Source organism: Naumovozyma castellii, chromosome 6 (assembly GCF_000237345.1).
Source record: "Naumovozyma castellii chromosome 6, complete genome".
Classification (NCBI taxonomy): Eukaryota; Fungi; Ascomycota; class Saccharomycetes; order Saccharomycetales; family Saccharomycetaceae; genus Naumovozyma; species Naumovozyma castellii.
Window position 1 is genome coordinate 753,411 of NC_016496.1, and position 15,749 is coordinate 769,159.

Here is a 15,749-nt window from a genome sequence, read left to right on the forward strand (position 1 = left end):
CCGCGGGTGCACGGGTGCGTGCCAAAATCCGAGCTCCGGGAGCCGCCCTACGGACCGTTCTGGGCCGAGCTGGGCCGGGTTCCCGGGTAGATGCCACCCGCCAAGCACGCGCAGTTTGTAGCGTGGCATTTTCTGTGTATTACTAACTATACATTACATTATATTATATTATATTATATTATATTATCTATCTCGTATGCGTATTCGTATTCGCTCCTCTCTTGAAGCCTGGGGGTGGTTGGAACCTTCTCGTCTGCGGTGGAAGGTGTGCTTCTCCATTAGCACTACCACTACTGACCTTCGTCGTGCTCGGTTTGCCCACTTTACCCTTGTTCCGCTTCTTATTCTTCCTCAACTGCTTCTCTTGCTTGTTCAATTGTACCAACCTTTCCTTCTTGGTTAGTAGCGGCTGATCTTCAACCACGGTCGAAAGTACATGTTCTCCTCGCAAGATAACCAGCCCTAACACCCTCTTCTCCACTTTGACGGCCTCTACCGTCTTGGTGCTTCTAAGTTTCAACACTTGTGTTCGGGGCACTCGTTCTTCAATACAATCACTCAATATTAGATTCATATGTTTATCAAAAGCCATTAATTCACCCACGTAAACTCTCCCATCCTGCGTAATCACTCGTAATTTATAATGCAAAAGATCGTTCAATCGACTATCCAACTTCACATTCGCAGACATCGTGTGTGTGTGTGTGTGTGTGTTTGCTTCCTTGCTTGTCTCTTCTCAATGTATCTTTCAACTTTCCTTCTCACTTGCTTTTGAAAATTTATACACTTTCGCTCCCTCGCAAACGCGATTCCCAGATTTAACGAAAATAAACCTAAAATAAACGTACATACACTCAATCACTCAAACGCCCAGCACACACACACACAATGACTGACCAAGTTAAGGAGAAACGTCCCCTAGAAGAAGAACAAAACATCGCCAAGACGAATGACGATGCTTCCAAGAACAAAAAGACCAAGACAAGAAGAAGAAGAAGAAATTATGATGATTATGACGCTCAAGTGGACAAGCAAGAGAAGGAAACTAAGACTAAGGGTGTTCCAGGTGATGACGACGATGAGGAATCCGACGCCGATGACGAGAAACTAGATATGTTGATGGGGAAGGACGTGGATGATGAAGAAGAGGACGATTTGAATGAGATTGATACCGCAAATATTATTACCACAGGTAGAAGAACTCGTGGTAAAGTCATCGATTTTAAAAAGACCGCTGAGAAATTAGGAACGGGCAACCAGGTGGCCGGTGATGGAGACGACGAGGAGGAAGAGGAAGAGGATGCGGAATTTAAAGCGTAAAATAAGCACCATTTTAGCTAGCTAGCTATCCTTTATCGCTATGTAACAATACTTTTTGCCCTCTATGTAGGGTGATGATAATTTATTTGACAGTCCAACTTTAATCAAATTGAAAGTTTATTCAGAGAGGATATTGATCTACTATTGCTCTACAACATAATGTCAGTGAATTGAAAATAGTTCTAAGAACCGTGAAGCTCAGAAAATGATCCCCTGAATACGTTTTCTGAATAGCTCTGACTTCTATGTCAAGAATATGTTTCTGTTTAAATGGAAAAAACAAAATAAAGGACGTGAAGTTAACGATATTAGTTTAGTTACATTTTAATTAAAAATATTGCATACTGTAAAAAACGACTGAACAAAATCTTCAAATGTTTCTGCTAATAGTATCAATTAATCAAGCAATCATTAGAAAGCATTGCTTGCCATTATATTTTATGAAATTGCAATTCTGTTTATTTTGTTATTCGTGTACAATTATTTCTTCGTCGTTTTTCTCTATATAATAAAATTGATATTATCTTAACTAATATTTAACCAACACCTTCTTTCTTAGATTGGGTACACTTTGTATAGTTTTCGATGTAGGCAGAAATACGTTCTTCACATAGAAACCAGAGATGTTCAGACTTTGTCGAATAAGCCTATTCTAATCGTAATTTTTTCTTTTATCTTCTATCATCTTCTATTTATTCTTCTTAGAATAAGTTGTTATCCTACCCAGCTATAGACTATTCAGTTCCAGGATCAATCTCTTAAATTCCATTCAATCCTCCAATTCAACAAAAAATGTTGTTTTTTTACAATATACCAAACTGATCTTTCTTTGTAGCCCACTCCTCATAGAAAATTTTAGTCAAAAAAATGTATTCTTTATTATCCACAACATATTTTACTGTACATTGTAAGGGCACTTTGTTTCCTCCACTGTTTATTTCCTCGACCAGATCGTCAATTTTTTCTTTCGGACCCATTAATGAAAAAAGTCCCTTGAGAAAAGTGGCAAATTCAGAAAGACTGACGGAAAAATAACCAAAAGTAAAACATATAACAAAAGTAATTATTGCTGCATGGAACACCTTGAAAGTCCAACGTAGTTTTTCAAAACTATTTTGGACACCAAGTAGTCGGTAGCCATAATTAGAAATAAGGATGGCCTGAACAATGAGAGCTAAGATCTCACCGAAAAAACACAACCATAAAAAATTCCAGCGGATGAAAAACATTACTACCTGCACAACAAAAAAGAAAGAATATAACTCCAGTCTTACGAGCCCTGACTCTTCCCTGGAAAAAACTTTGATCAATGCTTGGGTTAAAAGTCTAAAAAAGTCCAAAAAAACATCTTATGAAATGGACTGGACCTAACTGATTCCCCATTAGCTTGAGTATGGTTTTCTAAGCCTATATTGGAAACAACTAGGTCATTTGTTGAGGAATCAGAAATCAAAAGATCTGGAGGTGGGATGCTTGAAGTATTTGGAACTTCAGAACTGGACCTCTCCATAATTTTATTGGTTTAATTTAATAGTTTTAGAAAGGATATTTCTCAACAGTATCGCACAGTCCAGAGTATCAACCTTACATATAAGTGATCTTTGTGATTCAAGAAAGATTTGGATTCCGAATTTGAATTTGCGTCATTTCCATTGTCCGCCTTGGAATTTCCACGGCACTATCATCGAAGGATTATAACGTAAGCAAATAAGTCCGACTGATAATGACCTTTTTTCCAAGCAATCATATTTATGAATGGGACTTTAATTTTTTCATTCCAATATCACAAACTGTCAAATAAAAGGGTGTTTTTGAAGACTGGACATTGGAAGACTCAATAACCTCGGTTTTAGCTAATAATTAATGACTCCAATGAAAATTGATACCCCTCCTCCTCCCTATTCCTTGGATTTAGAGATAGGAAATGAACAGCCAATTGACACAACCAATAGGTTTAAAATGTGCCTAAGAAAAGGTTTTTTTAAAATAAAGGAGATGATAACCTTTCAGCCAATTGTATTACCATTTAGCATCTTTTTTTCCATCCTCGCTGCAATCCCAACCATATTTTTATACTTATACCATACTAGCTGGAATTATCCACTCAGAACGGTTCATATTGTGCTTTCGATTTTAATACTATCACCCCTATGGTACCTATTGAGTTTTATGAATATACTGCTTATCTTTACGCGGTTTGATGGGCGCTTCTTATTTTTCCATTTTTATGCTTTTGGGGTTGATCTCCTTGTTGCTTATGTTTATTGTTTTATCATTCAAAGCAAATATGGAGGAAAAGGTCAAAGTTTTATTTAATTAATGTGGAAAAGTTGCTCCATGTTTCAATAGATTATATATTTTCTACCTAGTTCTTCATGTCAGGGCCACTGTTGATATCAGTAACTCCGAAAGATCAACTAGTACAGTTAGATATCTCGTCCAAATGCGTTATATAAGTTTAGTTCTATATATTTGATAATTGATTAAAGATGTTTTTATTGCTACCCAGTGTCCTCATGACAATTCTAATGATAAGCTCGATGACAACGACGCGGTTACCCTCTCAAATTGAGAGACTCTCAGTATATCTCAGCTAATAATAACACCCAGCCTAGAGGTATTCATGAGAATACTTAAGCATGCTTGAGCCCAACAAAATTTACCTAACATCTATTTGAGTAATTGCTGGCTGAAAGTCAGCTGGTGGGGATTGGTCTAATCTCGTTTCATTCCGATGTAATCAACTCAAACTGGGAATAATAACCAAGCACAAACGTTCTGTTGACTCCATTCTCAACTATCACAAAAAACTAGGACCCTTTTGAATATCTTCATATAGAGTACTTTGGTCGCCTCTTGAGAATTACTGCACTGCATCCTAGACACTTGATTATTTTTACGGATGACTCAACTAGATTTAGAATGTCCTTAGATTGGGGAAACACTCATTATAGGCTGTGTCGAGTTGAATTGTTCCTCTCTGTCCTAGGAAAAAAGCAATATAATCAAGATATCCTTAATACAAAATATGAATACAGTACATATGTCAGATATATTAACTTCTTCCTATTGTTTCGCATTTATTGACAAAATTTCCCTTTTCGGCTAAACGTAAACAAGGAAAATTTCAATATTTCGAGATGTGAAAACCTATGTTGACCTACATTTCAATACTACAAGGAACAATGAACATCAATTTGAGCCAATATCTCAGGACTGCACCCCTCAAGTGATGAAATTAGGGCATAGACAAATATAGGAAAACTTATAAAAAACTACCACCAAACTCACCCTCAATGTCGAAAACAGACGGAAGAAACAGCTACATGCATCGAAGACAGGAGGAAACACTTGACGAGTTACCTCTTATAAATCCTTTAATATTCGACCAAGAACAATCGTCAATCTCATCAAGTTTATATCTAAATGATAATACGCGGCTTACACCCCAATTAAATGATAACCATTTATCGAGATCCACATCCCCACAATCACAAGTTCGATTTTGCATTCCGGAATCCAAGGAAGTTGACCATTCACCTCTGAAGATTGTTTTCCCGAATAGTCCTAGTCAAAATGACCTTAAGAGCAAACTGTACAAGGACAGAGAATCGGATGCTGAGGAACAAGATGTCAAACATTTAAATCAAATAAAAGTTGTTGATATGAATAGTAAACTAATGTTGGATGTCCCAGAAGAAGTTTGGAAATTTCACCAACAGAGAAGGAAACACAAAGAAACAACATCGTCTCCATCAAAGAAAAAGAGGCCGCAATCGTGGCAATCGTTAATTGCAGAAACTGTAACATCATATAATGAGAATAATAAAAATATCAAGGACATCGACGCAAGATTCCCTTTAAACTTGAAAGGGACCCCTGTTATGAAAGCAAATCGATCGACAAGATCAAACCTGTACCTATCACCAGAATCACCATTAAATAAACAGCGAATACCGATACCCTTAGAAATATCTCTACCACCTTATTTGTCCCCCAAAAATAAAAATAAACGACATAGCGCAGTCATTTATGATGGAGAAGGATATAGCCAATTCCAAGAAGAAATTGATAGTATATCCTCAGAGTCTTCAGAATCCTCGACGGAAGAATCTGAAGATTCCATCCCATTTGCTAGACATGCCCTTTCCTTTGAAGAAATGGATAGCTCTAAAGCGGATACAGATAAAATATTGGGCATTGATCAAGAGGCTAATGTCAATTTAAAAGTGCAAAATAGGAATCTCAGGAAAGGACACGAGGAATTATCTAAACAGTTTTTACCTCCCCTACCACAAACAAAATTAAATAACAGTGAAGAAAAAAATTACTACGGTGCATTAAATAAATCACAATTTGAAAATGAGTCTTTGAAAATCTTAAAAACACCAACCAAGTCTATCACTATACCTAATTTAGACACTGAAGAATTTCAAACGCCGAAAAGTAATAACTCAAATGGAGCATTAGAATTTTTTGAGAAATTTGAATCTATCACAAAGGAAGGAGAACAACAAAAGTACACCCAACCTTCAACCATAACAAATCAATATAATAAATCTTTTAAATTCCCTCTTGAAAACAAGGAGGGACTCAATACTGAAAGCTCTCTGAATAATTCTTCTGACTTTGCTGACATACCGTCAAATTCAACAGCTGCCAATCTTGACGTAGAAAAAAGAAGAAAAAAATTAATCAACGAAATGAAGTTGAATCCATACCAATTTACCCATCAACATAAAAGAAGCAAAAGTATTATATCACTAGAGTTGACTGAAGCATCAGACAACAGAACCGTTGAAGAAAGAGAGGAATCCATGAGACTTTCAATTAATTCTGCTCCTTCTGCTCCAATAATACCAGTACGTTCACCTTTACGCCCTAAATCACCTATATCAATAACAGAACAAGATATAGAAACACCTACAAAACTTACTCCAAAGAATACACCTGCTGAAAGATCGCCCAATACCCCAAATATTTACTTACACTCTTGTTCACCTCCTCGTACTAATAAAGATACTACAGCATCAGTGACGGATAGTTTCATATCACCAGATGTATCATACGAAGAAATTAGCAAGAATATTGAAAAGACGAACGATAGCATTCAAATATTATTTGAACGAAAAGTAAGCTCAGATAAGGAAGAAAAAGAAGAGGAAGAAATCCAACTACCGTTTATTCAAGCCAGTGCTGAAAGAAAGGAGCCATCAATAAAACCATTATCATCTTTCCAATCATTCAATAATCCGTTGACTCACACCTTGCCGGATAATTTACAAACAGTAGCTCTACCCAGAGCACAACTGAACAAACAACTTCCTAGAAGACAATTGTCAAATGTCGGTAGTGAATATTCTCAGAACACTCAATTTTCCAGGAATTCCTATAGTACAAATCTAACATCTGAACCATCCGTAACTGCTCCTCTATCGATCCCAGAAAATTACATTCTGGAGAAGCCTGTAGCTAATCATTTTTCAATGAAAAAACCTAAGAATTCAACTATTAATATGACCAAAGGACACACAGGGAAAATGGCTGAACCTAAGACTATTTTAGAGAATAGAAACGGGAAAATTGTAGAAGTTATTGTATTAGACGACGATTATGAAGGAGGGAAAATACCTTTTTCAAGAAAAACCAGTTCTAAGAGAAATACTTCACAAAGAATGAGACAAGTTTCATATGAAGCTGCCACCAAGCATTATACGGAAATTTTACAAATGTGTGAGGAAACAGCATCACAGGCAAGGAATATCATATACGATCTTGTTTCCCGTAATGTTGAACCGTTAACAGAACAGAATCAAATCCAAACGCAAAAGCAAAGAACGATCACTCAATATTCCAGAAAGCCTTTACCTCCGGCACCTGCAGAAAAGTACCAACAGTTAATGATTAATCGAAAGACGAGTGCAAGTACTTTAAAGATGGAAAAGGATCAACAAAGACGATATTTACAAAACTTGAACAGAGCGATTAAATCTCATACTCGATCAAGATCAAATATAGAATTATTTAAATAATGTACGAGACCATTTTAATTTATCACCTCATCAATAGCTTAAATATTATTCAGAACTGAGTTGTAATAAATAGTTTAAGAGTTTTACATTAAATGATGCATTTATATTTGTGCTATATGCGATAATGTCTGTAGATTAATACGTTGTTGCAAAGATATAGGAAAAACAGTACTCCACTTTCGAGATGAATAATGACACATTATGACTTTGCGATTATCTCTTGGGAGAACTTGAAACCGATGAAGAAGTTTCTTGAATTGGGCTTAGGGAATTATCTTGCAGATACTCTGGAACAGGTTTCTTAAAAGAGTTGGTTGGAGTAATCACATTAGAGGGGTCATCAGGGTTTCCATTTATAATATAATTATCGATGTTATCATCTATGTATTGACTTACCTTTGGTGATCTTGATCTTTGAATACTATTTCCCAATCCTGCTAAACTACTATTTGTATTAGACGAGGATGATGAGCTATTGAAGAAAGTGACCGTTTTATTATTTAATTCTAGTTTATTGCTCATTGGTAGATCTGTTTTTGATACCCCAATAGGTTTACCATGATAACTATGGGTCCTCCTAAATGATGATGGTGATAATGAATTTCCTAAATTCAATGAATTTGATGTTGGGTATAGGAAGTTTCTTTTCCTAATAGGTGATCTAAATTCTGTACTCTCCGAATCAGAAAAATCAAAGTCTTCGGGAACTGTGTTAATTTCATCAAGATAATAATCTTCATCGTCGGTATTATTATTATTTTTATTAATAGAGGTATTACCATTTTGCTTTGAAGATTTATTCACCTTGTTGTACTCGTCTTCTTCAGTTTCATCAATAAAATATAGATTGCTTGTCAATCCTGGTACTTCAGCATCCAAATTAGAATTAAGATCATGATACTTTAAGCTTTGTGATCTTGCTGGGGGAGGCAATGGTGGGGTATAACTCAAACTCGTGGGGAAACTTTGATGTAACATGTTAATAGGAGTCTTTGAATTATTTGACTCACTTAATGGTGATAATACATAACTTGAAGGAGTTTTTGGAATACCATAATAGGCAAGACTCCTGGCAGACTGATCGACACCTGCGTCATAATCATCAACTTTAACATTTTTGATGTAGTTTGCGCTTGTATTTATATCTTTAATAGCATTTAACGATAACTTTAGATCGTCTACAGCATTTTCATCATTAACATTATAATGAATATTCTCTCCTTCTACATCATCAAGTCCATCCTCTTCATCAGATAAGGCAAAAAGGTCCTTATATTTGGTAATTTTAACTTTATGTTTTATGCTAGCTTGCTTATTTGGTTTTATTTTCTCCGTAATACCGCTTGATATATTTAGTTGTATATCTTTGTCAATGACCAAGTTTGCATTGTTCTCACCATCCTCACTCTCATCCTCATCTGACAATTCGAATAAATCATTATAATTATTGACGTTTTTGGATTTATTAGAGTTAGGAAATATTTGTTCATGTTCTCTTTCTTTATCCTGTTCATCTTCATCAGTTATGTCTATATTGACTGTCGGTATGCATTCAATTTCATTATCTGCATCATTTTCACCGTCCTCATCAGAAAGTGCAAATAAATCTTCGTATTTGGATATTGGCTTGCCATTTTCTTTTAACTGAGAAGTATTTTTATCATCATCATCAGTATCATATGTCGGACGATCATTGGAAACATCGTTATCCGATAATTCAAATAAATCATTATAATTTTGAAGTTTAGAATCTGCTTGTTTCTCGTTTTCGTTATCATCCATATTACTGCTATCTTCATAATAGTTCATATCGTCATCAAAATTTTCATCGTCATAAAGGTCATCAATGTATACTTGAGGTTCGTCGTCATCTTCACATTCATCGCCGGGTTTCGAATAATATTTCACTGACGACGCCCTACCATTAATGCCTCCCAACTCGAATGAAAATTCAGATGCTGTATCACTATTACTGTCTTCGTCGTCATCTTCATTGTTTTCATCATTATCAAACGAAAATTCCTCTTCATCACTATTATTGTTACTTAAACCTTGAGGTTTATTTTCGTCTTGCCACCTAACGGGAGATGCTTCTTGGAATGTAATTTGGGGTACTTCTTTCAATGTTGGGTTTATCACTTGTAATGAATCCAAATTAATCTTAAAATTGGATGATTTATTATTCATCTCTATAATATCATCATCTGAATGAATCCTTGCCTTTCTATTTCTTATCTTTTTCACACTTAAGCTTGAGTTATCCTTCTTTTTCGTTTCTGCAGGTAATGCTAATTTTATAGGTGGCTCCAAATTCGATGTTGTTGAAACAGTATTATTACTACTATTCAGTAGAATTATATAATGATCCTTTTCGTTAGTAAGAGATGGAGCAGAAGTAGAGGAGGATAAGTTCCTATCTAATAAATCATTCTTGTTATTATCCCAAGAATGAGTGATAGTTCCCTGTATGGCTGGCGGGCTTTCTGAATCTAAATCTAGATCTAAATGTAACGGATCATGATGTTGATTGTGTAAATAGGGATGATCTATATTTGTAGAATCTGATGAGGAAGCATGATGATCTTTAGATAGATGAGAGTTTAAGTTTGAATTGGAAGTCTTTTTAAATAATTTGGATGTAAACATCTTCTTATTTGCTAATCTATGGAATGACTCAAATGTAGGTGATGAATGCTTGGGACTATCATAAAGATGGTGATGAGATTGGGATGGTGTTATTGGAGCTGTGAATTCGAATGAGTCGTAACTGGTTCTCGGCAAAGAAGTTGTGGAATGCGAATGAGTATTGGATGCGGAAGATGTTGATGCGATTGTAGAGGATGCATTACTAGCATGAGTATTATTATTATTATTGGTATTAGTACTGGATCTCTCTAAAGATTCTGATCTCCTATGTGATTTGATGAATGATCGCATAGCCACGATAGGTTAGAGTAGAGTTCAGATTCAACAGATGAAAAAGTCGTAATCAGATAATAGAAGTTAACGGAGGTTTTCGTTTGATCCTAGTGATGGTTTAGTTTTTATGGTAAGTTGATTTGAAACTTTTTGATTAAAATAAATCTCTATTCATGTCTGTTAGTTTACGTAATAGCGTCATTGCATTCCAACCCTAGGGTTTCATCAGAAATAATAATGAAGAAGAAGAAGAAGAAGAATACGACTATGTTCACTACTATTCTAAGAAAGAAGAAGGAGCCCTTTGCAAAAGAGCAAGCCACCATGGATGCATTCAACTTGAAGAAGGAGAATAGGAAAAAGTTCAGTGAGAAGCAGAAGTTGAAGAACAAGCATTCTACTCAAAGTGATAGAAAATATAAGTTATTAAACAGACAAAAGAAGGCAAGTGAAGAGGCGGCAAAGGAGGAGGAAACCAACACAGAAGAGAAGCCTGCTCAATTACCACCTAATAATGCATATCGATACCATGAAGACATCGATTTAGCATTTGAGGATTTATTGATTGACGAAAATGAAAACAAGAAAATCAATGAAAAATTGAAGTATATCATTAAAGAAAGAATAGACGAAGAGGAAGCTGGAGGCTTGCCTGGTAAGGAAGACACAGGGAAGTTGACAAAGAAGGAATTGGAGAAGATGGATATTGACTCTTTGAATAAATTATTAGGCCGGAAAGTCGACGAACCTCGAGGCAAACCCATGGAAGAGCTGCCAAGAGGAGACAGCAATACGAATAACCCACCTGTGCAAGACAGGAACAATGACGAGACGGCCATCCCCTCTGAACTAGCAGATGCCCAGGACTTCCTGGACACTTTGTTGTGAATTGAGTTACCGGCTCACTGCCCCTCCTTTTAGCGGGGCGGGATCTCCTCCTCGCACAAAATTCGCGGTGACATTATTTATATAAGGAAGGAGTCAATCCAAATACAGACCAGACATAACGACGCCACTCTATAAGCACAAACACAAGCAAAACAAAACAATACAATACAATACAACATCCAAAATGACTCCAAGAGTTGAAGAACAATACACATCCGTCGAGAGAAAGGGTGCTTCGCACACTTTGAAAAGATGTCAACATTCCAAACAAGGAAAGAGTGACAATAGCGCTATACCGGCAAGTAACCGTCATCAACTGCCATTATCTCATTTCAAAGAACAACGATTACCCAATGGTGAAAAGCCCAATTTTGGTCATTCCTGTGATAGAAAGAACTCGACAAAGAGAAAAGAAGATGGAAACGGTGTCAAGACAAAGCACAATCAAAAAAAGAACACTAAGACAAGGAATATAAAGAAACGTACTTCCTCGAGCGAGTTCAACAGAGGGGATGTAAACAAGGAAAGAACCAAATTGGAAAAGAAGACTGGTACACCCTACATCTATTTACAGAGCCCTATGAAGTCTGAGTCGCAAACTCAAGCCCGTAGACCCTCATCATCGTCTACCACTTTTGCCGGCAGTACCTTTGCCACAGATATACCCTTGGAATGCAATCTACCGACGCCGAGCTTCGGTTCCCTTTGAGTGATGAGATGAGCACTTTTTCATTGATCGAGACAGGATTAGCAAACATAGCCTACATTCATTCGTAGGAAAAGGCGCGGCCCAATCATTTTCCTTTTCGGACTTCAAGGAGCCGAGCATATGACGTGACCCATGAAACATTTACACACACACATATATATATATATAGAGTCTATACAACTTTGTATCTATAATAGAGTAACATATTCTTACTTCATTTTACCCTTACACACTAGCTCCTGCTGCAAGCTACAAAGTAAAAGTACAACCAACAACTATTAAGAACGACTACAGACAATACAATAAAAAGGAAGACTTCTATGACAATCTCAACTGATTCAGAAACAGAATACCGGAAGGAAATTCAAAGACAACTAGACTTGAATCATTCCCATTTACAATCCATCGAACAGAATCCACACTCACAAATCCGTTTTGAAGTGGACCTTTCAGATGCCGAACTATCGTCGCGAGGGTGTTCCCCAGATGCAAAGATATTTTTCTTTGATATAGATAACACGCTATACAGTTCCAGTAAGCATATCAACGAATTGATGCGTCATGCAATATTGAAATTCTTCGAGAATGAATTAGGTGTTAACTGCACCAAGGCCGCTAAACTAATTGATTCATACTACCAAGTGTATGGTCTAGCCATCGCTGGTATTATTAAAGATTTCCACGTGGACCCCTTGGAATACAATAAATTTGTCGATGATGCACTCCCCTTGCAAGACATATTGAAACCTGATTTACAATTAAGAAGGGTCCTTTTATCCTTGAGGGAGTCAGGGTATTTCGATAAGTTTTGGTTATTTACTAATGCCTATAAAGATCATGCCATCAGAGTAGTTAAAATTCTGGGTGTGGCAGATTTATTCGATGGGATTACATATTGCGATTACACAAAATTGAAATTTGGTAAAAATCATTCCGTGATGTGCAAACCAAATCCTCAATATTATCAATTAGCTAAATTACAAAGTGGATTACCTAAATTCGAAAATGCATGGTTAGTGGACGATTCTTGGAATAATATAAAGACTGCTATGGAATTAGGGTTTGATAAATGCTTTTTTCTAACTGATGATGTAAAAACTTATCAGCAATATGATAGGGGCCAACTTTCTGTGATAAACGATATTTTGAATGTGCCCACTCATGTTGAAAATGCCAAGGTGCAACAACAAGATAATATCCCAAAACCAATACCAATACCAATACCAATGATCAATTAAACTTCATTTATTTGATAGAAAAGGTTTAAAACACCTTTCATTAACGATAATTCCACATCATTAGTACCATCTTGTGTCATATCATAGACACAATCCTTAAAGTATTCAGTGGTTTTGGAATTACCGAAGGGCATCTCATCAGAGCCATAAATAAATAGTACGAAATATAATAAATCTCGATACATTTTTTCATCAAATAGTTTATTAAAAGTTTTAACAAATTGTGCCAATTTTGTATCCTGGTTCTCCTTAAATAAACGTTCAATTAATGCATTTTTCAAATTCGGAAGTAATCTAATTAGTCTATAATGTAGGAAGTAGTTTCCCTTGTCGACTACTTGAAGATAATCTTGCAAGAACAGTGATTCGTTATCTGGGTCATTTTGTAATATTAATTTGCAATAGATGGTGGTACAGATGAGGGAGTCACAAAATAAAGATTCATATATCTTTCTATCCAATATGAGACAAATGAATATTTTGTTGAACAAAGGATCACTTCCATAATAACAAATTAATTTCATTACATTTTCAGTGGGCGTCAGTTCAACGAGATTATCATATTGGAGGAGATCTTCTTTGCTAATATGAATGTTGTTCAATTTCACTTTATTACAACCAAGTGCCAAGCATAATTCATGTAAAGTCGGAAATTGTTTCTTAATTTTCTCAGTCATTTGTATTTCATTTAAATAGAAAAAATCATCACTATCCAGTATCGGATCCAAAAGTTTAAAATTATATTCAGAATCAATAAAATGCCAATCTTTAAATTGACCCGATATGGTTTCTCTTACAACCATATCCACTATATGTTCATTAATATTCCCCTTATATTTTAACTGTGCCCTATATGCATTCTTAGCCTTATCAATATCCAGATTTACCACGGGTGACTTCAAAGGTGATTTCTCTGCCAATTTTATCAATTCATCCAATTTAGAAATATTGGTAGCCAACTTTTTATCAAAGGATCTACCCAAATCAAACTGTTTTATCTCAACTTCTTTATGTGAAATGTTATCATCTTTGAAGATATTAATAGGGGCCACGGGCTTAATCAATTTCGGTATCCTTGTCAACACAGGATCATTCAAATCATCATCTAATTGATCAAGATCCGAGTCAGATATGTCATCGAGGTAGTCCTCCGGCAGGTTTCGAATGACATTCTGTGTTTTTTGTTGTGAATTTGAATCTGAGTCCGATTCTGAGTCCGCTATTATGAGATCTTCTTCTTCTTTAGTTAATCCTGAAGTATTTGCCGCTCGTATGGGGGATGACGATGATGATGACATAATGGGGTCTTTGCCTTATGATTTGTGCTCGACTGACTCATGTACTAAATTTTTCACTCATCCATTTTGTACTGAATCGATGGGTGAAAAAAGCAAATTTTCTTAAAACTCCGTTCATAAATATATATAATAATGTTTTTCTAGTTATAAAATGTTACACAATTCGTAGATTTATTTCTCTGTGGCTAAAGATTTCTTCAACTCCCCTGCTGATTTCCGTTGCTTAGCAAAAGCATACAACAAACCTGAGGCAAACCCTAATAGAATGGAGAATATGGATAAGAAATTTCGAGGAGCGTCAAAGAATATGAGACCAAACACAGCAATGGGCAATTTATTCAATGCACCAACCATGGAATAGGTAGTTGATGAAGTGACACGAACACACCACCCTGAACAATAAGAGATCCCCACAGAGGCCAGCCCTGAAATGATCATGGCGCTTAATGAATTACCGCCCAAATTGATATGGACGTTTGAACGAGACCAATCCTCCATAAGGAAGGAGAATATAAGAAGGATGGGGGATGCGAGAACGTTATTGTAGAACATGGTGTCATAATCTTTGAAAGAGGTGGACTTTATTCTTTTTCTCATAATTAGGACAAATAGGGCACATGTGATACAATTGGTGAACATCCATAAATAACCTGGATTGCCAATAATTCCTGAGATGACACCCAATTCTGTTGGAATAGTGTCGTCAGTGGAATTAGTGCTAGCGGCCAATTCAGCCATTGTAATAGCTTTGGCCCTTAGGGCTTGATTATCACCTAACGTAGCAACTACTGATGACAGTACCATGAGGAAGAAAGAAGATAGTTCCATGAGAGTGACAGAACCGCCAAAGAACAGAACTTCCCCATATGCAATCAGAATGATGGTTAAGTTCTTGAAGATGGTATAAATGGGGACCGCTAAGAATTGCAAAGCCTTTGACGAGGTATATATCATTAATACTAGCAGGAAGGAGATTGGAAGCCAGTTCAACGTGTCCTTCTTGTTCAAATTACGGAATTTGGCTACGCCAAAGAACTTGAGAATCACCAAAGTCAGTGTACAAACCATGGATTGTACAAACAGCATGACAAAAGTCATGTTGAAGTAAGGGAGGTTGACGACGAACTTGTTAGTCATGGTCATAAGGATGGAGGATGCACAGTAGGAAAGAATGGAAGCTGGTGCCGAATTGACCATGTGCGTTTGGAAGCTCCATGGTTGTTGAGGTCCAGCGAGAGCGGTCATGGTGTAGAGTGAATGGACTGTGTCGGTATGCCAGTGTCTTGTAGTTCTTGCTATTGTTGTTGAAGTGTCTTATTGTATCTGCGTACACTTTATAGGGGAT

General features: G+C 36.3%; 9 protein-coding genes across 9 annotated transcripts; 5 read left to right on the forward strand and 4 right to left on the reverse strand.

Moving 5' to 3' along the window:
* Nucleotides 1–187: 187 nt before the first annotated feature.
* Nucleotides 188–691, reverse strand: SMB1 (mRNA splicing protein SMB1; the record flags this gene model as incomplete). The annotated part of the gene is made up of 1 exon (XM_003677164.1): nt 188–691. The coding sequence occupies one exon, from the start codon at nt 689–691 to the stop codon at nt 188–190; it is 504 nt and encodes a 167-aa protein (XP_003677212.1).
* A 197-nt stretch (nt 692–888) lies between these two features.
* CHZ1 (Chz1p) lies at nt 889–1,320 on the forward strand (the record flags this gene model as incomplete). The annotated part of the gene is made up of 1 exon (XM_003677165.1): nt 889–1,320. The coding sequence occupies one exon, from the start codon at nt 889–891 to the stop codon at nt 1,318–1,320; it is 432 nt and encodes a 143-aa protein (XP_003677213.1).
* A 3,296-nt stretch (nt 1,321–4,616) lies between these two features.
* Nucleotides 4,617–7,352, forward strand: FIR1 (Fir1p; the record flags this gene model as incomplete). Its single annotated transcript, XM_003677166.1, has 1 exon — nt 4,617–7,352. One exon carries the CDS (start codon nt 4,617–4,619, stop codon nt 7,350–7,352), a length of 2,736 nt encoding a protein of 911 aa, XP_003677214.1.
* Nucleotides 7,353–7,565: 213 nt separating this feature from the next.
* ZRG8 (Zrg8p) lies at nt 7,566–10,289 on the reverse strand (the record flags this gene model as incomplete). The annotated part of the gene is made up of 1 exon (XM_003677167.1): nt 7,566–10,289. The coding sequence occupies one exon, from the start codon at nt 10,287–10,289 to the stop codon at nt 7,566–7,568; it is 2,724 nt and encodes a 907-aa protein (XP_003677215.1).
* A 219-nt stretch (nt 10,290–10,508) lies between these two features.
* NCAS0F03790 (uncharacterized protein) lies at nt 10,509–11,159 on the forward strand (the record flags this gene model as incomplete). Its single annotated transcript, XM_003677168.1, has 1 exon — nt 10,509–11,159. The coding sequence occupies one exon, from the start codon at nt 10,509–10,511 to the stop codon at nt 11,157–11,159; it is 651 nt and encodes a 216-aa protein (XP_003677216.1).
* Nucleotides 11,160–11,343: 184 nt separating this feature from the next.
* On the forward strand, nt 11,344–11,868 carry EDC2 (Edc2p; the record flags this gene model as incomplete). The annotated part of the gene is made up of 1 exon (XM_003677169.1): nt 11,344–11,868. One exon carries the CDS (start codon nt 11,344–11,346, stop codon nt 11,866–11,868), a length of 525 nt encoding a protein of 174 aa, XP_003677217.1.
* A 320-nt stretch (nt 11,869–12,188) lies between these two features.
* On the forward strand, nt 12,189–13,106 carry NCAS0F03810 (uncharacterized protein; the record flags this gene model as incomplete). Its single annotated transcript, XM_003677170.1, has 1 exon — nt 12,189–13,106. One exon carries the CDS (start codon nt 12,189–12,191, stop codon nt 13,104–13,106), a length of 918 nt encoding a protein of 305 aa, XP_003677218.1.
* On the reverse strand, nt 13,103–14,404 carry KRE29 (Smc5-Smc6 complex subunit KRE29; the record flags this gene model as incomplete). Its single annotated transcript, XM_003677171.1, has 1 exon — nt 13,103–14,404. One exon carries the CDS (start codon nt 14,402–14,404, stop codon nt 13,103–13,105), a length of 1,302 nt encoding a protein of 433 aa, XP_003677219.1.
* A 171-nt stretch (nt 14,405–14,575) lies between these two features.
* On the reverse strand, nt 14,576–15,649 carry NCAS0F03830 (GDP-mannose transporter; the record flags this gene model as incomplete). Its single annotated transcript, XM_003677172.1, has 1 exon — nt 14,576–15,649. The coding sequence occupies one exon, from the start codon at nt 15,647–15,649 to the stop codon at nt 14,576–14,578; it is 1,074 nt and encodes a 357-aa protein (XP_003677220.1).
* Between the last annotated feature and the right edge of the window lie 100 nt (nt 15,650–15,749).